Source organism: Castor canadensis, chromosome 5 (assembly GCF_047511655.1).
Source record: "Castor canadensis chromosome 5, mCasCan1.hap1v2, whole genome shotgun sequence".
NCBI classification, from domain to species: domain Eukaryota; kingdom Metazoa; phylum Chordata; class Mammalia; order Rodentia; family Castoridae; genus Castor; species Castor canadensis.
The window spans coordinates 164,393,707-164,418,579 of NC_133390.1; the positions used below are offsets into that span (position 1 = coordinate 164,393,707).

The 24,873-nt window shown below is 38.5% G+C and overlaps 1 protein-coding gene across 4 annotated transcripts in view; it reads right to left on the minus strand.

Moving 5' to 3' along the window:
- The window catches only part of Chd6 (chromodomain helicase DNA binding protein 6), a 190,622-nt gene that overhangs the window by 60,085 nt on the left and 105,664 nt on the right, over positions 1-24,873 (minus strand). For all 4 annotated transcript variants that reach the window (XM_074074779.1, XM_074074780.1, XM_020187192.2 and 1 more), the window contains 6 exons: positions 23,655-23,898; positions 22,092-22,268; positions 21,402-21,545; positions 17,658-17,913; positions 16,208-16,418; positions 9,845-10,040 (listed from right to left, as the gene is read on the minus strand). In XM_074074779.1, the coding sequence (XP_073930880.1) occupies positions 9,845-10,040; positions 16,208-16,418; positions 17,658-17,913; positions 21,402-21,545; positions 22,092-22,268; positions 23,655-23,898 (1,228 nt within the window). The remainder of the gene's footprint in view (positions 1-9,844; positions 10,041-16,207; positions 16,419-17,657; positions 17,914-21,401; positions 21,546-22,091; positions 22,269-23,654; positions 23,899-24,873) is intronic.

Genomic DNA, 24,873 nt, shown 5'->3' on the forward strand with positions numbered 1-24,873 from the left:
CTAATGCCTTCAACTTACTCTTAAATGGTTCAGACAAAAAGTGATATATATATACACTCAGAGAGAAAGAGAAAGACAGAGATGCATACGTACACAGAGGAGTCAAAGAGGACAAAAAAATGACAAAGTAAACTGGGACAAAATGTAACTCCAGTTGATGAATCTGGATAAAAGTATATCAGAGTTTCAAAATAAAATTAAATAAAAATTGGAAAATGTACAAAAATGTTAAATGTACAGAATTACTCTGGGAGTTATATTGTCTACTTAATACAGCTTAAACTGTTCATTTTGTTTCTAAATTTTAAAAGCTAACTTTCCCACATAATTTAACCAAACTGAAGGGAATGAGGAGGAAAATAACCAACTTTGGAATATAGTACTTTGATTATATATTGCAATATGAAACACTAAACAACCTCGTATAGGCCATTATTATACTCTGGTAAATTTACTTTTCACAAAATATTGGTCAGCAATTCTGACAATACTTGATTTTTATACTGGGAATGAATAAGTGAGTAAACACACTGTGTTATGATATTGAGACTCAGGCTTCTCCCTGCCAGAGAAAATAAGTTACAAATAAAGAAGAGAAGGCTATGGTAAACCTGGTGGTGTTGAACTGGAATGAGAAATCAATGTGGATGGGTAACTACAGTATAAATGTGGGGTACAATGCTTGTGTTGGCATGCATACATCTTTTTACTAGCTTCATCTGCACGGAGAGGCTAGAAGCAGTAACACTCCAGTAGCATATCTACTAGCCAGGTATTGGTCTCCAAATGCCACTCTCAAATGTAAAGAACAAGGTACTCTTGGAGAAATGGTCAATTCCAAGGCCGTGTTAGGAAAAATGTTAACATGAACCTGAGCATCTTATGCTAAAAAGTTAAGGAAGTGCTCAAAGAATGATAGGAGTATGTCAAAAGGACACAGAAGTCAAATGGAAGGAGCTGCCAACAGTCAACTCCGAATAGTCTGGAAACAAAATAAATACTGAGAGTAATGCATTACAAAGTAAAATAGGTAGGTACAGAGGCACATGCTCGTAATCCTAGCTACTCAAGAGGCTGAAGCAGGAGAACTGCTTGAGCCCAGGAGTTAGAGGCATGTAGCAAGAGCCCATTACAAAACAAAACAACAAAATATCCATGAACCTATACTGATACAAATGGGAGACCAAAAACAACTCCTTTACTGTAGAAGTCCCATTAACAAATGCAATAAATGATAGAAATAGAAAATTACCATCAGTCAAACATATTGGTAGTAATTACCGAAGGCAAGTACAACAGATGGATGTTAGCATTAGTGGGGAAAAGTATGATGAGAAATACTGATAAGATCTCAAAGAATCTACTCACAAGATACTCAACTAATCTTTAAAAGTAAACACCGTTATTTTACTGTAGAGAAACCTTACAGACACTACTTTAACCAAATGATCAAAATTCTATCACAAGTAATAAGATATGGACATCATGTACCCCTCCCCATAAGGTGCACTGAGAAGGACATAGTCTCACTTCTATGTTATTCTTACTGCAAAAAAATAACCTAAAATCTAATTATGAGAAAATACCAGACAAACACAAATTGAGGGACATTCTGCAAAACTTGCAAACTTTTTGAAGTGGCATGAAAATAAGGAAAGACAAAAGACCTGTCACAGATTGGAGGAGGTTAAGTAGTCATGATTTTCAAGTGGAATGTGAGATCCTACATTGGATCCTGGACCAGAAAAAGATCATTTGTGGGCAACTGAAGGATCACAAACAAAGTCTATAGATTAGTCAACAGTATCATATCAATGTTAATTCCCTGGTTCCAAAAATTGTACTACGGTTACATAAGATGCTAACATTACAGGAAGTTGGGTGAAGTGTATACTGGGATTATGTAATACTTTTGGAACTTTTAACAAAGTTTTAAAAATTAATTTTGTATTATAATTATGTAAAAGACTTAAAATGGCTCCAAAGTCAAATACACAAAGAAGGCTTATATAGTACATTGGCTTCTATTCTATCCCTGTTACTTTTACCCAGTTTTCTAGCTCCCTCCAGGTGTTTTTTTGTTCTGTTTTAATCCTTGGTGGGGTGAGGAAGCCTTTTTAGATAAATGCTACATGCTACACATAGCTTTTCCACGTTATTTTTTCACTAACAATATATCCAGAGATGATTCCACAGCAGTAAACAGAGATACTCCTCATTCTTTTTTCAAAGCTAAATACACTACGGTTTATTCATTTTTCCGTTGCTAGACAACTGAGTTGTTTACAGTCTTTGGCTAATACAATTAGTTGTCAGACTATCAGTATCTAGTGGTAGCAAATTTCTATTACTGGGCGTTAGATGGAAAACTCTGACAATTAAAGAAAGCATTGGGGGTGTGGCTCATGTAGAGCACTTGCTAGCAAGTACAAGGTCCTGAGCTTAAATCCCGTAACAGACAGACAGACAGACACACATAAAGTAATCAAAGTGAACAACAAAATTTACGCAACCTACAAGGCAGTAACAATATGTGGCCATTAAGTACCAACAGTGGTATTTGATGTTTTTGGCTGTATAGGGGTTTGAATTCAGGGACTTGCGCTTGCCAGACAGAAACTCTACCACCTGAATCATGTTCCCAGCCCTTTTAAGCAAAAAAAGTTGTTTTTCAGATAGATTCTTGTATTTTTGCCCAGGGCTGTCCCAGGACTGGGATTCTCACACTTATGCCTTCCATGTAGCAGAAATTACAGGTGTGTGCCACCAGTTTATCTGTTGAGACAGGTGGGAAGTGGTGTCAGGTCATTTCACCAACTTTTTGCTTCACTGGCCTGGAGCTGTGATCCTCCTAGTCTCTGTCTTCTGAGTAGCTGTGATTATAGGCATGTGCCACCTCACCTGGCTTGGTTCAGATGGGTTTGAGGGTGAATTACAAGACATAGTTGAAGAAATGTTTTAAGCAAAGGTATGATGGAGGAATTCTGCAGACATTCCAACTGCCACACTCCCCTTTCTTGCTTATACCCAGAACTCGACTCCTGTATGGGGTGGAAATGTGTTCAACTGACACCACTTTCAACTCCACAGGGATGATGAGGTCACACAATCCTGATAATGAGATGTGGCAGTCTACAGGGTTATTTGCAAATCTTCTACTTTCCTATGCAAAGCATCATGCCTGCCTGCTTTCTTTTTCCTACTTGGTGTGGAATCAAGAGGATGTTTACCACATATGCTGAGGATGGACAGAAGGAACATGGGACCCTAGCAATACCATGCTAGTCCCTGGACTACACATCTCTGGACTTCTTGTAAACTGAGAAAAACACCTATTTTGGAAAGCCAGTTCCACTAGCCTCTCTTAAGATAATCTACCTAAAATGACAACAGGATTAGTAGTCCTGTCATATTTTAAGAGACTTGTCATTTATAGTCCAATCTCTATTGAGTGATTCAGTTCATCATTTGTTTCCCCAGGGCCTAAAACGGCTCAATAAATATGTCATTTAAGTCAGCTGAGAACACAGACAGATGGATTCATTCCATGAGAACAGGGTACTTTGGGGTAGTAGAAAGAAGGGAATGAAAAGGAGAGGCATTTAAAAGAAAGGCAGAAAAATATTCAGTGGAAACCCGACTCACATGATTTGAGGCTGGTGTACAGTAAGTGCCTGTTCCCCGCTGTGCTGCAGGTATGCCACCTATGCTCACTCCACTCCACAGTCATACATTTGCTTTCTTTGTCTAGAACATTCCTATTATCTTACAATTTAAGATCCTTCTTATTTAGGCTCAAACATCACATTTTTTTTTTATTCATATGTGCATACATGTTTGGGTCATTTCTCCCCCCTTCCCCCACCTCCCCCCTCCTCCCCCACCCCCTCACTACCCAGCAGAAACTATTCTGCCCTTATCTCTAATTTTGTTGAAGAGAGAGTATAAGCAATAATAGGAAGGACCAAGGGTTTTTGCTAATTGAGATAAGGATAGCTATACAGGGAGTTGACTCACATTGATTTCCTATGCGTGTGTGTTACCTTTTAGGTTAATTCTTCTTGATCTAACCTTTTCTCTAGCTCCTGGTCCCTTTTTCCTATTGGCCTCAGTTGCTTAAAAGTATCTGCTTTAGTTTCTCTACGTTGAGGGCAACAAATGCTAGCTAGTTTTTTAGGTGTCTTACCTATCCTCATACCTCCCTTGTGTGCTCTCGCTTTATCATGTGATCAAAGTCCAATCCCCTTGTCATTTCATGTGATCAAAGTCCAATCCCCTTGTTGCAAACATCACATTCTTAAAGAAGTCTTCTTAGGTCAATCTGTCTAAATCAGGGTGTCCAACTTCCATCATTTTTATTGTCTCATCTTATTTGATTTTCTTTAGAATAAGTACTGCCGTATATGTTTATCTTACTTATTTTTCCTCATTTACCGTCTACCTACTCCACAAATAAGAACGATCCATGACCACAGTAACTGATGATCTAACATACTGGTGTGCCTTCTGCACTTTACTGCCTGGCACATCCTGGTGTTCAATATTCACTGAATAAAATGGATGACATAATGGAGCATTTGTGCATGCATATACCAATCCTTACTTTCTTTTAGTAAAGAAAAGTAAACTCAACAGGTATAAACCTCCGAGATTAGCCATATACATATTGTTAAGATACAGGGGGTGCTGGCAATAAGGTAGCAGTAGAGGAAGTAGAAAAGAGAATCAGTCCCTCTCTTTCTTCTGAGCAGTATGGCAGGCTCCTGAAGTACAGCTTTTGGTGACCCTGGAAGGGGCTGGGCTCCATCTCTTCAGGATGGATCCTTTCCTCCCTTCCTGTGGCTATGCTCTTGGCTAGGACATCAGCTCCCACACTTTATCAATTCTGCCATCAGGGACCTTACTGACAGGAAGGTCATAACTGTGTGGTCCTACCACTGTTGTTTTGAACCCTATTCAACCCTAAGGAATTCTTGCCTCAAGGTGCAAAAAGCCCACCAGGGAAGAAGAAACAGAGGCATTATGGAGCAAAGAAAGAGGAAGAAGCTGTGGTTTCTATGAGGTTGGGCATGATACCCTGCTGCTACCAAGAGGTCAAGTCTCTGCCTTCAGGGATAGCAGCAAGATTGGCTTCCTCATAAGAAGTAGAAATTAATTTTTCATTTCTCTTTTTCCTTCTCAGGGTGTTGTCACCACCCTTTGTCATTTGCTAAGCTCAGGTGTTTAAAAAAAAATCTAGACAATGCTTGCTGCTACTGAAGTATTGGAAGGAACCACAATTTGTGTCTTTCAAATGGTGTGGGAAAAGGGAAATTTACATCCTTGAATATTCTACATACTGTGATGTTAATACTGACATACTCAAGGTTTGAGAGAGGTTGTGGCCATTTATCTGATATCTCTAGATAAGATCTTATTATGGTGAACTAAATATCAATTTCCCTCTACAGCATAATAAAATGATAATATTGTCAAGATCTTTGGTACTAACCTGAATCTTTGTTATTCCTAAGTAATGCCCAGCTGTTATTCTTGGTCTTAATGAACTTGTGCCTGCACTTTTCTGGAAAGGGGAGAATTTGGGAAGGGGATAGTGATACTACACTGACAATATATACAATGAAGACTTTCATTAAAAAATATCTCTAGTGCTGAGGAGTGGCACAAGGGGCAGAGCACCTGCCTTGCAAGTGTGAAGTCCTGAGTTCAAACCCCACTACTGTCAAAGGGGAAAAAAAAATCTCTAACTGGACCTACTGGTACCTATAATCCCAGCACTCAGAAGGGCAAGGAAGGAGGATCTCAAGTTCCAGGCCAGCCTGGGCTACATAGCAAGTTCTAGACCACTCTGAACTACCAGTAAGACCCTGTCTCAAAATCCCAAACAACCAAAAAATACCATATGTGTATCTATCTATCAAGTCTGAAACTTTTAATTCTACCTACAAAAACTAGAAAACCCCAGAAAAATGATCAAAAGAGAAGACAGACTTTTGTTAAAATAATAAAAATGATCACGGAAACCTAAGGCTGTTTTCTGACTCTCATCTGATTTTCCAGAGAATAGCAAGCAAGTTGGTGTGTCTGTAGACCTGCCTCAGGGACTGCTATAATTTCAATCTGGAATATTCCCCTAAAGGCCCATATGTTAAAGATAGTGGAATCTTTTAGAGGTGGGGGCCTAGTGGGAGGAAATTAGGCGTTTGCAGGGCATATCCTTGAAGGGGATATTAGGACCCTGCCACCTTCCTATTTCTCTTTGCTTCCTGGCCACTGTTCCACCACGTACTCCCCACCATGATATGCTGTCTTGCCACAAGTCCAAAGGCAACAGGGCCACTTGATCATGGATTGCAACCTCTGAAACTGTGAGTCAAAATAAACCTTTCCTCTTTTTTTTTTTTTTCCCCCAAATATGATTATCTTAGGTATTTTGTTATTGTAACAAAAAGCTTAAGAACATGGAGACTCAGGCTCATTTTGGTTGAGCCCAGCATTCTCACAATCAGGCTGGTTTTACTTTCAGGATTCTGTAGGAGTCTATCTGGGATCAGTCAGGAAACATGAGTTGTCCTTGCAATGACATGCTTCCCTGTGTGTCCTCACTAGGAGGAACCATGGATTGTCCCAGCTCTTGCCAATCTGTTTGAGTAGAGCGTGAGAGCTCACATTTTATTTTTTTATCACCTGCACTGAGATCTTTGGAGTTGCTCTAAAATTCTCCCAGGACAGAGGTAAGACCCTGTTCACAATGGAATTCTTTTTTCTGCAGCTTTGGAATTTATGTCAGGCCGTATGTGCCTCAACCCATTCCCAAATATTTTGTGACTAAACTCGTCTTCCAAAGGCAATAATCTTAAAGAGCTGCAGATGATTAAAAGCTTTCACTTATTCACTAAAAATGTTAGAATTATGAATGTGTATAAATAACTGTGTGTGGTTATCATTATCTAACTAAGGGGAAAAAATAGTTCTAAGAAAAAGGTCTAGTTTTCTTTCCTGATCTCCTTTCACTGGTCTTCACAGTTGATTTAGCAGAAGTCCTGGGAATCATAGATAGGATGGTCTCAGGGTCTGAGTCTCCAGACATTCTCTCTGCTTTGGATTTATAGCACTTGAGTCCAAGGGGAAATGGCACTGGAAGCAGAAGTGTGTGTGCATGTTGAATGCACGTAATTCTGTGAGCAGTCTCTAGCCATCTCCTCTTCCTTATCATATCAAGTAAGCAAGAAACTTGCTTCATCTCTGTGGAAGACCCAGAATTTGGACCTTCTTCTACCTATCATATCTTCACTATAGCCCACCAATCCCACTCTCTTAATAACTACTGATCCAATTTCCTGTCTTCAAATTATTCTACACTTTCTACTTTTATTTGTAACCAGTCTGGTCAGACATTAAAAACAACAACAAAAAAAGAACAAAAACTGTATTTCCTTCTGAATTATGAAACCTTCGTATCAACTGAAAAACAGAAACCAGTGAATCAGTAATAGACAGGCTAGTCTGGAAGACCAAGAGTTGAAAATTTCTAACTCTAATTCTGACCTGGGCTGCCAGTATCATCGATTCCCTCATTCATTAAGCTTTTGCTGTGCTCTGGGTTACAAGCTGCCACCCGGGATCATCTGTGGTGCTGGTCGTTTTTGTGTCTTCATCCAAGGTGAGCACTACAGGAAATTCGGAAACTGACTCAGCACGCTAGAAAAAAAATTCACACTATCCAATTTCAGTTTGGATTTCACTAATACTCCTTATTAATCTCTTGCCAGTTCCCCAGCAGTGCATATTAAAAACAGCCATTTCAAAGTTTCTCCCTTCTCCCTAGATCCTAATTCTGAACAGCCCCACCGATTTCCTCTGGTTGCTACATACTGCAGATCACCTCAGATTGACTTCACCTTCTCCATCAGGTTTTCTTTCTTTTTTTTTTAGAAAAATGTAAAATATTTCATTATGAATTTTTATACTGAATATATACAGGAATGCTAATGCTTTAGAAATATTTTTCTGTGTTTTTTTTTAATTAGTGTACATTAATTGTAGAAAGGACTTTCATTCTCCATCAGATTTGAGCATTCTTGCCTTTTCAATTTCTTGGCATTGTTCCTGTTCAAGTAGTAATATTTACACCTCACCTAGGAGAAGCATGGTATTTCCAAAATCTTTGCCTCTGGCCATATGCCTTCAGTTTCTCTCCTGGATATCTCTTCATGCTTGTCCAACCAGATAGCTTCAAACTAGCCATTCAACTTTAGTTTCTTGTATCCTCATTCTCCTAAGTACTACACTTCACAGTTAGGTAAACAAAAGAATACAGAATTTTATTGCCATCAAGGATTTAATCAATCATCTGTTTGGAGTTGGTGAACATCTTCAAAGGGTCCAATAGTATTTCAGGTTTTGTGGCCTATGAGGTCTCTTTTGGTACTATTCAGTTTTACCACTGTACATGAAATTGACCATAGATAATATACACAGGAATGGTTATGACTATATTCAGATAAAGCTATTTAAAAAACAGGTGATAGGCAAGAAGGCAATACTTTCCCATCCTCTACTCTTTATCAGTATAGTAATTAGGCTCTTGATAGTAAGCTGATTAAATATTAAGAGTTTATTATTATTTTAGTGCTGAGTATATGTTCCCCTTTAAAAATTGGCTGTTCATTATATTTAGCAACTCATCACTGATTAAAACCTCCCTTCACCAGAAGAAAGAATTGATGGTTAGCTATTTATAATTACAGGTTTTCTCTGAAGCTGGATGTTGAATGTAGGGCCACACAATTTGCTTATGATGCTCCATCATGGTATTTTTCCTCATTTTAGCCAACTGTCACAAATTGAATAATTTAAAGCACTGGCTTTCAAAAAATAAAACTATTTTCTTCAAACAGAAGCTTACTAAGAAAAGACAAAGTAGAATGATGCTGTGGAAGTGAGTGGGTAAGGAAGAAGCCCTATCCATCAACTCAATGCAGTCTTCCCTGCATCCCTTCCTTTGTAGCAACCCCTACGTACCACTTGAGCTATATGAAGCAGCAATCTCTAAACTTCTTTCCATCAATCACCTATTCCACTGAAAAGATTTTGAGCCACCCACTCACCCTCCCCACTGCATACCCACAATCAGAATTAGTATATATCACAAAATATAATATGCATGTGTCTGGATGTAAATCTATATTCTAAATAGTCTTCTTGACAAGTTAAGATTCTTTTTTGGCTGACTCATTGCCCAATCTGGTTAGAATGCCATTGTGTTTGCTTTGAAACACAGTTGATGAAGAACTCCAATCCAGGAAAGCCTGGATTGTTTGTTTATGCTTACTTTTTATAATCCATTTTTGCACTAACATTTTAAAGCCACCCATTATTTAGTTTTGTTAAAATAAGAAAATAAAACCTGCACTTAACTGGGCACATATAAACTGCATTAAGTGGAGAGCAAATAAACTGGTGCCTCCATCATCCCTCTACACCAAGAAACTTTCCATCTGTTTGGGTTAACTCATTTACTGTATGAGACATGACCATCTATCAAACAAACTAAGGAAAAATGTCAGAGATCTTTATGTTTGATAAAAATAATAGTAATTTCTGGATTTGGATGCTACCACTGTGATACATCATTTGATTTAAAGCAGAAAGACAAAAGCACTCTCTGATTAGTGGGAAAGATTAACAACTACTTCCCATTTGATTTCATCCCCTAACCAAGGACCTAAGCTGACACCAAAGCATGAACACAACAGCAGATAATCTATAGTCAAGCCAAACCCTGTCTGATACTCTGGGATTCAGGGTAGCTAAGGTAAAGAGCAATCATCCTAATGGTTACCTGCAAGTCATTTTGTGGGTTCCAGTCAGAATCAAATATGATGCAGGTATCAGCAGCTGTGAGATTGATCCCCAGGCCTCCTGCTCTGGTGCACAGAAGAAAGACAAAGCGGTCTGAGTCTGGCTTACAGAACCGGTCGATGGCTGCCTGGCGCAGGTTTCCCCGTACTCGCCCATCAATTCGCTCATAGGTGTATCTGAGGGGACCCAAATGAACGAAAGCCCAGCTGTTAATCATGACTTCAGTGGAGAACAGCAAACAATGCAGGAAGCTGTTGCTCAATGGCCTTAAACCTATCACTAAATTTGGACTAAATGACAGCAGTCTAGAAGGAATCCTGCCCCATACATTAAGAAGTAGGACAGAGACTTAAAACTACATTTTAGAATGCTCCCCTCCCAACAAACAAACAAAAAGAAGAACATAACAAAAAACCAGCTGCAAACTAAAAAGGACTAGAAGAATTACAAACACAAAATACTGATACCCAATAAGTTTCCTAAGCAACTTATTATCAAGAATTTCCCAGTTTTATTTGCAGTGAATGCAATCGTAAGACCAGAAATGCAAATATAAGCCTTAACTATTGACTTTCAGCAGAGCTCATAACTTGGACTCAAGAGTTCACATCAGTTTCCTGCTGCTCAGGGTTACTGCAAGTGGTAAGAAGACAGTACTGTTAGTTATGGGTTGGTCATTTCTAGCCTAGTTCTTCAGAGGCACATGGCGAAATCTCTAAGTTTAAAGCTAAATGTGGGCTTTATATTGCCAAGAAAGTAGGAATAAATCAGAGGAAAGGTTTCTACAGTATATGGAGGTAAGGAGACTAAATTACTAAGAGGACAATAAAGTAAAGAAGCAAAGTGGAATATTATGAAGATGGCATGTATACCTACTTGGATAGGTAAGAAGCAAGGTGGACAGTTCAGTGCGGGGTACGGGTAAGAGGAAAGAGACTAGGAGATGAAGCTGTTCTGAGGTCATGACACTACTCTCTATTCAGAGAAAACACACAGAAGAAACCTTTATTGTGGAGACCATGAAATTAACATAGAAGTAAGACACAGCAGCGATCTTATTCTTTCCTATCTTACTTTTTCTATTTTTTTCTTATTTGCCTCTTTGACAATAAATCAATTAACAAAGGGGCCCAAATCTGATGAACAGGCAAAAACTAGCTAGTCAGTAGAAGTAAAAAAGAACTTGTAAGAAAAGGACCAAGACCATGAATCTTGGGAACCAACTTTTCTGTAGCCCAGAATTTGGGAAATCAGGATTCTAAAACTTAGATTAAGTAATTGGTAAGACTATAAAGATAGACATCCAGGGGTAGATGTAGAAATGGCCTTAGAAAACTAAATTTGGCATTGTAACTCTGACTTCCTTGAAGAAAAGGAAAAGCCATTTAAAGAAAGCTATGGACAGCAAGGAAATATACATACCTGACCAACTCAGACTTACAAAGGACAAATATAAAGAAATAAGTGCAAATATTGCCTTCCTTTTACAAAGCCACAATGCAACCATATCTTAAGTATGGATATTTTTGTTGTTTCCTCTTTTTTAAGTTAGAATACACTCAAGAATAATATTACATGGAAACCATAGTAGAAATGAATAGGTGGCAGTGATTGGATTGTGTTGAAGGCATACCAAAAACATTTTGTGTCATAGATGAAGACAACTAAGGGTCAGATGTCTGTATTTTATATTGTTTGTAGCAACCACAACAATATAGCTGGGATGGGCAGAAGTAGCTCAAGTGGTAGAGTGCCTGCCTAATAAGCAGGAGGTCCTGAGTTCAAGCTGCAGTACCACAAAACAAAACAACAAAAAAATATAGCAAGTTCTAAGTGTCTGCTCTGGGCCAGGTACTGTGGTACATGCTTGGTATGCACCATCACATTTAATTTGCACCATAATCCTATGAAGTAGTTTCTGTTATCATCCTCATTTCACACTTGAAGAAACTAAAAAACCATACAAAACCAAGAGCATCTTGCCCAGTCACTCAGCTGGTAACTGAGCTGAAGCAAGCTCCATTTGCTTGATGGCCTTTACTTTAAAACTTAGAGAAATTAAAAACCAACAAGGGACACTAGTAAAGTTGTGGAAATTTATAACTCTAATGGAAGATAGAAGCAGAAACCATACTGATAGCAAAATGGTTTTGATGTATCAATGCTTCAATGATCTATGATGGTTTATCCACGGAAGTTTAGTGACGCGATATAGCAGAAGCTGCACAGGATTTGGAGTGTGAGAAGACAGAATATGAGATTCAATTAAACAATGGCCATCACCTCCACCTCTCCACGTGTGAATGATCAAAGGACCTGGTGCTCTTTGACAAGACAACCCTGAGCATTAGAAGAGCCAGAGGTCCAACAGATCAGAGTGAGGCTGAGAATCAGCACAGCATTTGGAAAAGAAGAAATCGATAAATAGTGATGATGTAGCTCAGCTATCATGTACAGGAAGGAAATCCCACAAAATTAGATAAGTGTTTTGCCAACTATGATCTAGCAGCAGTGGGGGATAGTTGGAATAATAATTCTCATTTCTGTCATGTGTGTAATTTTAAGGTAGTTCTCTCAAAACTAAAAATGGAATTATTTGAGTTCTTTTAAATCATCCCTCACTCTCTCCTGAGTGAGATCTTCTGGCTGTGCCCCCATTCCTGTATGAGAGTCTGGCATGAAATTAAGTAGGAACAAAACCAAACCGACAGCTGGAGAGGCAAAGAGGCTCAAGAACAAAGAAAACCTTAAGGGCTGATAAGTTTGAATGAAGAAATCAGACACCATAACATTTTCCACATTGAACTACAGCATAGCAATTAACCCTCCATGACAAATGTATTTTTCAATGAGATTCCTAGGAGTTCATGTGGTTCATCAAACTAATTCTGAGTCACTGTTAAATCCCATCAAGAAGCAGGTGGCACTCTGGAAAAACCTCTGAGGGACTAGCTGGGAATGGGAGAGGGGAATGACATGTTTTTGGCACAAGAAATGTTAACCTAAAAAGTCCTGAAGGGAAATAAAAAATTGTCTTGTTTCCCAACAATAGCCAGCTGGAAAATGAGAGGGCGGGAGGGAGGGAAGGAGAGGAAGAAGAAGGAGAAGGAGAGGGAGAAGGAGAAGGAGAGGGAGAGAAGAGAGATTTAGGAAAGGTGATCTAACATGGAATCCATCAGAGATCTGAGTCAAGAAGGAAGGAAAAGAATGCATCAGCAGAATGCAAGAAGGCAGATGATATGATCTCGGTGTGCTGGATGGGAAGAGCAACAGGCCAGAGAGAAGCAGGCTGGGAGGTCCCAGGGGATGTGGCCCCAGTGAGGCTGGTGTGGTATGAACATAACTATAGGAGATTTACATGACTGGGGTACAATTTGCTTCTAAATTATAACTATATAGAAAAATAAGCAATCGAATAAAAAGATAATTTTTAGCTTTAGAAAAAACTGCTTAAGAAAGAAAAAAGTAAACATATTATATGGTTGAGCTCTAATTTAACATAAGTCATAATAAACCCAGAATATGAATCTAACCCAGGTTGTTTACCTATCCCAAAATATTCCCAACTGAGAAGACTAGAGATGAGAAGTTGCATACATGGTGGTTATGAGGGGCAAGGAAGCCTCAATAGTCATCCTCCACAGCGAGAACAGGTAATTCGTAAACCAGAAGAATATCAAGAAACTGAAACTAATGACATCATTTAGATAGAATTATAACTACCAAAGAAATAGCATAAAGACTTGAAATTAATTGTTTCTGTGGTGTGGAACACTAAAGGAAGGATAGAGTAAAACAGAAAATGCACCCAAAGTCTAAAAGTATTATATGGCAATTTAAATTATGTACATGTATAACTTTGATGAAAACAAAAAACTAAATTAAAGAGAAAAAAGTAATGATAATAGGAAGGCCAGAAGAACCCTGTTAGATACAGATGGAATGAAGAAACCATGAAAGAATGAAAATACTTTACAGTATTTATATGATCTCATGGTTGAGATGGAATTTCATGGTCCTGCACTTGCTAGGCAGGAACTCTTACCACTTGAGCGATGCCTACAGCCCCTTTAGCTATTTTTCAAATTGCTATTTTTGCCCAGGGCCAGCTTCAACCATGATCCTTTTATTTAGCCCTCCCATGTAGCTAGGATTACAAACGTGTACTACCATGCCTGGATTGTTTCTTGACATTGGCGGGGGGTGGGGTGGGGGATTCCTGCTAATTTTTGGCTTGGGTTGACCTTAAACCATGATCCTCCCAATCTCTGCCTCCTGAGTATCTGGATTACAGGGGTGAGCCATGTTACCTGGCTGAGATGAAGTTTTTAGAGCATATTAAATTAAGCAGTTATAAGGAATTAGACTTAAAGCTTTTATGACAAAGATCTATTATTAATTTTAGAATTTCTAAAACTAAATAGAACACTATACCCATAAACAAAATTAAAGGCAAACAAAACAAAAACACTAGGGAAAGTGTTTGCAACATATTAAGTAAATAATTTCCATAAATTTATAAAAAGAACATAAATAAGCCACAAAAGAGAAATAAAAACAGCTAATAAATATGAAAAAAAATCTACCCTCAGTTTTGATCAGAAATACCAATTAAAGTTGGAGACCACAAATTTGGCTTATTAAATTAGCAAAGATTAAGGGACAAAAAAGAGTATTGATCAGAATATGGACAAAAAAAGCATTCTCATAGAGAGCTGAAAGTATTTTTACTAGAGAACATTTTGTAGACATGTATCCAGAAATAATCACAGTAACTATAAAGGGACAGTCATCACAGAATTTCTTAGAATGATGAAAAACTGGGAGCCAACATACAAGACTATCATGTAGAACATCAAAATTTTGGTTTAGAAAAAAGAAAAATTAATAATACATTAAGTAAAAACGTGAGAATGTAGAACATAGCAATTTGAATAAATAAACAAAAGTAAACATACATATGCACAATAGAAAAAAGACTAAAAAGGTAAATTCTGGAGCATGAATAGGGACTTTTGGCACAGGAAATGTTACACATTCTACATTTTCAAGAGAAACCATAATACTTAATTTGAACACAAACTGCAATAAATGATAAAAGGGAGCTAAATAAAGACTTCTGTACTTATCAAAGTCTTAGTTATACTGTTACTCATTTTGGGGGTGGTTTGTAAAGAAAAAAGCCCCTGAAAACTAACAGCTATACAGATTTAAGATTAAGTTACTTACTTTGGCAATGAGTTCCTAATCTCTAGTAAATTTATAAACTATAAAACTGGTCTGCAAGTTTTAACTTATTCATAGTAGCTTTCCCCAAGAAAAAGAACAGCACATGTCTCAATTGATTGTTTACATATAAACCTATGGACTGCTGAGAAATTTTTTTTTTTTGGTGGTGGTACTGGGGTTTGAATTCAGGGCTTTGCGCTTACTAGGTAGGTACTGCACCACTTGAGCCACACCTCCATTCCTCTGAGAAATTGTTTTATTATCTAATTTGACCTTGAAGAATTATTATGTAACATTAAATGTCAGCAAACCTGTAGTAATTTCTCATTTAACAGTCTCTCTAAAAAGTTCATGTAATCTATAAGGGCACACAATCTTAAAGGATATGAACATCTGCTAAGACACCTGAAAATCTAAGACTTTACTACTTGAAAAAAGCTGTCCTTTTTTTTTTTTCCCCCAAGGCTTTTCTTTAGTTAGTAATGCTTATGCTAGTTTCTATGGTCTTGAAAAGTCTTTTATTATTAAAACTGAAAAATTTTAAAACTTCATTGCCACCTTCAGATTACTGGTATGTCACAGCAACTGAAAGCCTAAGGTAAATATATGATGTAACAAATGTAGTTTACCAATAGAATTCAATAATCCATGTCACACCATAGGCCTTTCATTTGTATGAGTAACAGAAGTCAGGTTCAAGGAATTATAGGACTATGAACAAAAAAAACAAATTGCGATGTCATAGCCAGTATGTAAAAAAAACCTTAGAGGGCTTGCTGAGAAAGGATGTAAGTCTTTCTCTGTGAGTTGTCAGCTTATGTATTCAGAAACTTGATGTTGTGATGCTATTTCAATTTTGTTTCTTCCAACTAAAGTGAATATAAATTAACACAGAAACAAAAATCCTTAAGCAAAGGATTCTACGTTATAAGCTATGATTACTCTAGAAAGTTAAAACTGAGTCTACCTGGTCATAGATTAACTCCGAATTTTAGTCTTTAAGAGGAGATTCCTTTTTCCCAGGTTTTGTTGTTAAATATTTGAATGGATCAAAAAAGATACCAAAAGAAAGGAGCTGCCTAGTGTTGGATCAATATTTTGATGAAAACCTCACCTCCTCTGGATGAGATAGTCTTCCAGGATGTCGAGGCAACGCACCATCTGGGAGAAGATGAGCACTTTGTGGCCACCTGCAATCAGCTTAGGGAGCAGTTTATCAATCAGCACCAGCTTCCCTGCTGCCTGGATCATGGCCTGCAGCTGAAACTCAGAGGCATCAGGGCTGTGGGTTTTTCGGAAATCTTCCAGAATTTTTTCCTCTGCCCCTGTAAAGCAACGGAACAAAAATGATTCTTTGAACAAAGTGTAAGGGTGAAAGCTGCTCTCTGTTTTACAGATCCTGGGAAAAATGAAGTGAATTCTTAGGTCCTTGACCAGCAGTCCAGTGAGGAGATGCTGGGTGTGTATTCCTGGTCAGTACTCTTGACAGTTAGCTTGCTGTTGCAGGAGAGTCATCTTGTAGAGAAATCGAGTGCTTTGCTTTCCTGAGAATTCTCACCAGAAAACTGAGAAGACTGAAATGTATGCCCTAAGCCAACTTATTCAGGTAAGGAAATCTTTCCAGAAAGTTGGTAAAAAAGACCTTTATACTTTTTGTCATCACTAGACTTGCTATGAAGGCCCTGTGTTCAATCCCCAGTAATGTAAGTAAGTAAGTAAGTAAATAAATAAATATTATCATAGACTAGCTATGAGAATCCAAGTCAGACTTCACTTTAAGAAATTTCTCAAAAAGATTCATTCTAAGAAAACCTCCCAAATCTTCTCTAATAGATATGGTTAATTTATCTACAGAGACTTTCTTCTTCTGGCAGTTCTGGGGTTTGAACTCAGGGCCACTTGAGGCATGCCCCAGCCCTTTTTTGCTTTAGTTATTTTTCAAATATGGTCTTGCTTTTATTCCTGGGCAGACCTGGACCCTCAACCTTTCTATTCATGCTTTCCATGTAGCTGGGATGACAGGCACATGCCACTGTGCCTTGGTTTTTATTGGTTATGACACAGTCTAGCTAACTGTACATTTTGGCTGGCCTTGAATTGCAATTTTCCTGATTTCCACTTCCTGAGCAGCTACGGTTAAAGACATGAGCCACCGAGTCCAACCAGCTACAGAGTTTTAATCTCACTGCAGCATTATCATTCATTCAAAGAAGTAATACATTTCCCTTTCCCCAAGTGGAAAGTATGAGCTAGAGTGTGAATAAATTAGGGAAGCAAACTGCTGAATGATGCCCATTTTCTTTCAGGCAGAAGGCCTGCAGAAGAACTGTAGGAGCAGGGATTGGTAGAAGTAAGTTCCAAACTTGGTTCTGTATACTTATTAGCTAGATTACTTAGATAAGTCCATCAACTTCTCTGAACCCCAGTTCTATACTATGTAAAAAGGTGAAAGTATGTATGTTCTAGCATATGATGAGAACACAGTATATAAGAACTCTGATTATCACTGGCTTTTGGCAGAGTCCCATGCAGCTCGAGAATTACTTCTCACTGCCCCAACTCACCATTGATCAGGTAGGGATGGTTACAGCATTTTCTTAGCTCCATCATGGTGTTGATGAGATTGGGCATGTTATGCTGATTTGCCCCCTTCGTTAGGAAGGAAAAGTTTTTCTCTAGGATGGCACGGTAGTACTTTTTCTGAATATTGGTCAGTTCTACTTCAATGATGGTCTCTTGTTTGGGAGCAAGGTTCTTTTCCACATCATCTTTCAGTCGCCGAAGCATCATTGGTTTTAGGATAGACTGCAGTTTCTTTACCTGTTCAGGGAAATGATACCTATTTACCTGCACCAATTCTGACTGAACCATTAATGGGGTATTCCAATCTTCACTATAATCTCCTGAATGTCTAATCATAGCACTGTGGTAATAAACTAAAAGATCATGGATTGATTCCTGAAAGTGGAGAGCTTATGACAGTACTGGAAGGAAAAAAGGGATCTGGTTTTAATGGACAATTAAATTATCAAGAACCTTCATGGCAATCTCACAACAAGATAAATAAGGGAGAACCACAGAAGATAGTACCTATTCTCTAGGATGGAGAAAACAAACCTCTTGCTCTTTCTCTAACACACACACATGCATAGGAACTAAGTGAAGAATATTTTTAAGTCTTGTTAGGAGGTACAAATGAAATATTACAAAGGGAAGACTTAGATGCTGAAAGAACGGAGTAGGAAGTACAGGCAATCTGGAAATGGAGCCCTCCTATGCCTTTTAAATATCATCATCAGCATACGTGTTGGGAGCAGCAGTGTGTGAAGAATTAATGTTTATAGTGACATCTCGCATTCCATTGTGGGAGCTTAACACATCAGGAACACTTCAAGTCTACTAGTGTTCTTTGCTCTGATCTTCTGTACTTTGCCTAACAGCCCAGGCCTGGACAGAGATCTCCATTCACTTGATTGCATCAGCGGGGTAACTTGTTCCCTCTCAGGAAGACAATGACAAGGGATTCAAATGATAAGGGATTCAAAGTCAAAGCACCTCAGTAAACAGAGCTAAAATGAGATACCAGTAAGATTAACCCTGATGGGAAAATAAAATACAGAAAAATGAAAGTGCAAAGGAAATCAAGTTTCAAGTCAGAAAGGGCTGTTCAAAAATTTTAAAAAGGGGGTTGAATCTGCTATAGCAATGCTTCCTGAAGAAATGTAACACAATTTACAGAGAGTGATTTAGGAGATCACTTACTGGAACATGTTTCAGACAGTAACAAATATGCTTTACTTTGGAAACAGATGCTTTCTAGAGCTTTTATTTATTGTGTTTTAAAATACAGACATTTCATAGAAGTAAAGGGTAGAATGGTGGCCACCAGAGACTGGTTAAGGGTGTGGGGTTTGGGGAGACTGCTCAAACAATACAAAATTTTAGTTAGATAGAAGGAATAAGTTCAAGAGATCTACTGTATAGCATGATGACTATAGGTAATAACAATGTACTGTATTCCTGAAGATTGCTATGAGAGTGGACTTTGAGTGTTCTCACCACAAAAAATGAGTAGGTGAAGTAATACATATATTAACGTATTTCAAAACATGTTATACACAATTTAAGTACATACAATTTTTGTCAATTAAAGATATTTTTAAAGTAAAAATAAAACAGACACTTGATGCAATTTTTATGGCTTTTTAAAAACTAATCCCAAATTTTAAACCTAACTTTTATCTGAGACCTTGATTTTACCAACCAAGGGCACTTAGGAATCGAATTCCCCAAATGGCGAAGAATTCTATGTAAGAGCCCCAAGAGAAAACACACAGCTAACTAATTGTTAAAGATAGGGACAAATGTCAATCTACCACATGCTGGGTTCAGCTTTTGCCCTTCACTTGGTTCATACCTTGAATCATTTAGAGTATACTATATGCCAGACACTGTGCTGGTCAATACAACAAACACAACTTTGGAGAAGATGTGGGCCTTGTCCTCAAGGAGATCATTGTCTAGGAAGAAGAAAAAATGCATACCACAAATTAAGTGCAATGGGAGAAGAGGATGCATTTCTAATGATCCAAAAATGGAGAGAGGATTGGAGCTGGCTTTTGAAGGACCAGCAGATATTGCAAATGCAGAGGAGGGAAATTACACTTGATTATTCACTGATTTCAAAGTTTGACTTGTATCACAAGTAGAAAGAAACAGAATGGAACCACAGAGTGTATCCTTGACATCTGTTAGTGAAATTCCCAAACATTTCCCAAATTTTCTACCCCAACCCACTTTTACACTATTGCTAGATTAATTTAGCAGAAGCAATTATGTCATTCCTGCAATAAAAGCCTTGCATGGCATCTGTATTTCCTACCAATTCTTCAACCTTCCTTTCAAGATCTTCCCACAATATAATGGCAAATCCCTTTTATTCTCCCTGTTTTCACTTCAATCAGATGATTCCTTACTACTGAATAAATTCCATGACTGTGATTGTGCTGAGATTTTTTCTATGAAAGCAGGTACTACCTCACCTCTCTCTCTACCTGTTGAAAACTTGCCTATCCCTCAAAAAGCATTCTTTTGGATTTTTTTTTTTTGTGATACTAGGGTTTAAACTCAGGGCTTTGTACTTGCAAGCAAGTGCTCTATTGCTTAAGCAATGCCTCCAGCCCTTTTTGCTCTGGTTATTTTGAGACAGGGTTTTACCTTTTGCCTGGGCTGGCATGGACCAAGATGCTCCTGTTTATGCTTCCCATGGTAGCTGGATGACATGCACATAACACCATGCCCAGGCCTTTTCTGTTGAGATGCGTCTCACAAATTTTTTGCCCAGGGTAGCCTGGAACCACAATCTTCCCAGATTCAGACTATTTCATAGCTTGGGATGACAGGTATGCACCACTGAGCCTTGAACCACCAGATTTCAGATTTCAGTCTCCTGAGTAACTAGGGTATGAGTGTGAGCCACCAATACAGAGCAGGGTCTTGGGAACTTTTTGCCCTGGCTGGTCTCAGACCATGATCCTCCTGATCACCACCTCCTGAGTGGCTGGGATTACAGATATGATTCATTGCACTTGGCTCAAAATACATTTGTAAATTGTACCTTCTCTCTGAAGTCTTTCTGATTTTCAAATAAATATGACCTTTCTCTCCTTTAAAGTCCCAATTCTGTTACTTATTCCCTTCATGGCATTTAAACCTGTCTGTCTTTTTTCTATAATCTTTAGTAGAGATTTTTGCTCACAGTAGATATTTATTAATATTGATTGTTTTGAATTTGTTTTAAAGCTAACAAACCAGACTTGGGACAAGCCCTTCAAAAAATGAGGAAAAACATTTGATCTAGACAAAAGTAAACTTATCAACTACATGGCTGCCTTCTTTTCCTCACTACCTGTGTATTGTGTTGTAATCAAGAAGATGGGCCTGGGAACATGATGCTGATTATGTAGGAGGAAAGATAAAGGATGAGGGAAGCAGAAGAAAGCACCATGCTCCTAAGGCCAGAACTATAAGGAAAATCACTGAATATATGAGGGCATTCAGTAAAGCAGGAGGCCTGATGTGCTAACATAAGACATTTTGGATGCTGACTCACCTATCCTTTTTAGCAGTAAGAATTATTAAATCATTTGGTCCTCTCCAACATAAACAAAATACACAAAATAAAGGAGGCAAATGTCATTTTACCAGACCTGTGGGAACCTGCTAAATCCTGTCACCATAATCACTTGCTCTTTCCTTCACATGAAGTTAACCAACATGACCCCTCAATCCTTCAGACCTCTAATTACCTGTTCCTCTGTTTTCAGATCTCCAAACTCCTCCAAGAAAGCAGTCTCTGAAGGAAACTGTGATGGCTCCAGAAAATTCAGCAAACTGAAAAGCTCTTCCACAGAGTTCTGCAAGGGTGTTCCAGTGAGCAGCACTTTATGTTCCTGCATATATTAAAAGCATGTGATGAACAGCATTTGTAGATTTTTATCCCCTACTAATACAGTACATTTTACTGGAGGAAAGTTAAGCCAGGGCATTCTGTGCTCAATTTGGGGTAATTCTATTCTACTCTTAATGAAAAGATAGGGTGCTAACATTTCCATAGGGGTATAGACATTAACATATCAGCATTCCTTTCACATAGGTGAGTCTAGCAGCAATTTCATGTTAACTAAAACAACCATTCTTAATTCACTCACAATCACTAAATGCCTACCCACCACCTACTGGGCACTGTTCCAAGAAAGAATGTTAAAAAGGCCAGCATCTTTGGTACCAGTTCATTCGGGGACATAGATAACAATCCAAAGCACCTTATACCTCTAGGTCACAAATTTCGTGGCACTTCAGAGTTCCCTGAGTCTTTCTGGAATCAGTCTATGGAAAGAGGACTGTGCACAAGTTCCTGACATGCAGAATGGCTAAGGAGCACTTCCTCCACCTGGGACAGAAGGAACCTGTTATGTAAAACGCTGGCTAACTCTCACCAGGGCCATGAGCTTTAGCCCCTCCAGAAGTTTGCAGTTCCTGTTCTTCAGTCGGTGAGCCTCATCGATTATCACACAGCTCCAGTGAATCTTCTTCAGCTCTGGGCAATCTGCCAGGATCATCTCAAATGTTGTGATGACAACATGGAATTTGAAGATTCCTGAAAGGGGGTTTCCCTGAGGATGACACAACCGAAGGCAGAGCTTTACAGCATGGCTACTGAATTCTGCTAATGGATTACCTGCTGGATTAGAGAAGGCAGAACTATTCAGTGCTAAGGCTGAGGTGAGAAGCCAACATGCACTGCTTTTCCTTATGTGAGAGAAGGAATGTAAAAACAAACCAGCTATTTAGATAAGAGAGACCACAGAACATCAATGAAACAAGCAAGAAAGCAAGTGTCCTCACAGAAGTGAGAAGGATGAGCTATGTGGAAGGGCCATCAAGAGAGCTTTTCATTTATTAGTTACTATGATTAGGAAAGCAGATGGTGTGATTCACATACCATCCCCAGTCAGGAGTCTATCTACACTCTACATAGTTTGAATGCCCAAGGAAACACTCTGCTTCCTTTCAGTTTACATACTTTTACCTTGAAACTTGAGTTCTAGCACATATTCAAAGTAATAATCCTGATGTGCCTGGGGCAAGTGCTGCCAGGCACGGCATACCTGGTCTTTTAGTATTACATTTCAAGTGCAGTGCTGCATCATGTTAGCGCACATCTGAAATCTTTTGTGAGTGTCGCCACTGTTTATGAAACTTCTGTAGAGAACACACTGGCTTTCCCTTAACTGGAGAAAATTTTTACTTTGCTGAATTAGAAAAATCAGTGCCCAGCCAGTCGCTGGTGGCTCATGCCTGCAATCCTAGCTACTCAGGAGGCAGATATCAGGCTTGCGGTTCAAAGCCAGCCTGGGCAAATAGTTTGCAAGACCTATCGCAAAAAAAACCCATCACGAAAAAGGGCTGGTGGAGTGGCTCAAGGTGTAGGCCTTGAGTTCAAACCTCAGTACTGCAAAAAAAACAAAAAAAAAAAAAAAAGAAAAAGAAAAAACTCAGATCCAGGACAAGCATACTATACTCAGTAATAATATGTAATAAAAACTTAAAGAAAAAAAAAAAGTTCTGTTGTGTTTTTAACAATATGGACCTGTTTTTAATCTTTTCCTGTCCAATGTATTCGTCTCCTCTCTAACTCCTTATCTAGGTATCTATCCACTATGCACTAATTCTTCTCACTTCCTCTACTGAGCACACAACAATTCTGATAAAATCTTCTGCATATAACCAATAAGTCAAGCTTTCAGTGTCCTAAAAAAGACCTCTGGTATATCTCAAGAGGGATGAGAAAGCATGCCCTTCAATTCTGTGTCTTCTCATAAATTAAAATAAACTATGAAGGAAGACCGAGAAGTCAGCTCAACAAACAGAGGATTCTACAAGTAAGTCAACAGTAACCCAAGAAATAGGGCTCTAAACTCCTGGAGAGAAGTGAGTGGTAGAAAGGCTATTCTGAGCTTAGGCAGTCCCTGGGTCTTTGTGATTCATCTGAAGCTCACCTGTGCATCTCTGTACACCATTTCATACTGCTGGATCATCTGCCTGCTGATCTGGCTGCCGTGGTACACAATGGCATTCATCTCTGTCCATGTCCGGAATTCCCGCTCCCAGTTAGTGATAGTGGAGAGAGGGGCGATGATGAGGAAAGGGCCATGGATTCCCCTGAGGAATATTTCTGAAAGGAATGTGATGGACTGGATAGTTTTCCCTAGGCCCATCTCATCAGCCAAAATACAATTTTTTCTGCAGAGGGTAAGAAATATAGGTAATTCATCACCAATATTAGAAAGCTATAAGGTTAGTTATAACTAAAACACTTTGATCTGTAAGGTCATCAGTGAAGAATTTATCATTTTCCAGAGATAAAACTGAGGTTTGTTTTTATTATTATTCATATCCTACCTGCTTCCAAAAATGGAACTATGCCAATGTGGGAGAAAATATGTACGAAATGAGTATTAAAATATAAACTAAAAATATTAAAAAGTAAAATAACATTAAGACAAGGAGAAAAATAATGCCTCAAACTTCAGTCAGTTTTTGTAACTGAGAAACTTCCTAGAAGACAAGGTAAAAATAAAAACATGGTAAATTGCATGATTGCTGTTGTCTATCATTTGCATGTTATCAGAGGACAAATTTTTAGCTCACACAATAAATTCCTCATCAGAGTAAAAACACTGGTCTCTTCTGGAGATCCAGAATCACAGACTGCATACCAGAGCTTTGGCCTTACAAGGGGTTACATCCTCTCACTGTTCAGATGGGCAACACAAGAGCTGACCCAGCTGGGTGAGCTATGCTCTGGGTCACACTTTGAGTAAGTGGTAGAGACTAACTACACTAGAAAACGATTTTCCAGAATCCCATCTAGGTGTATTCTGCATTATAACACGTGGTCTTAAACAGCAGTACTATGGATTATAACCTGAAATGTTAAGAACATCTAAACCTATCTTTCTCCAGTTTCATCTTGCTCAGTACTGACAGGAACCAGAAGACAAAGAATTCAAAACTGAGTGTTATAGCACAATTCTAGTACATCTGTGACTCACAGGTATCAGGGCGAGGTCTAGAATCTCTCTCTTCTCCCTCTCCCTCTCCAATCCCTCTTCCTTACCCTCTTCCTCTCTCTCTCTCATACTGGGGTTTGGATGCAGCACCTCATACTTGCTAGGCAGGTACTCTACCATTTAGCCAAGCTCCTAGCCCTAGATA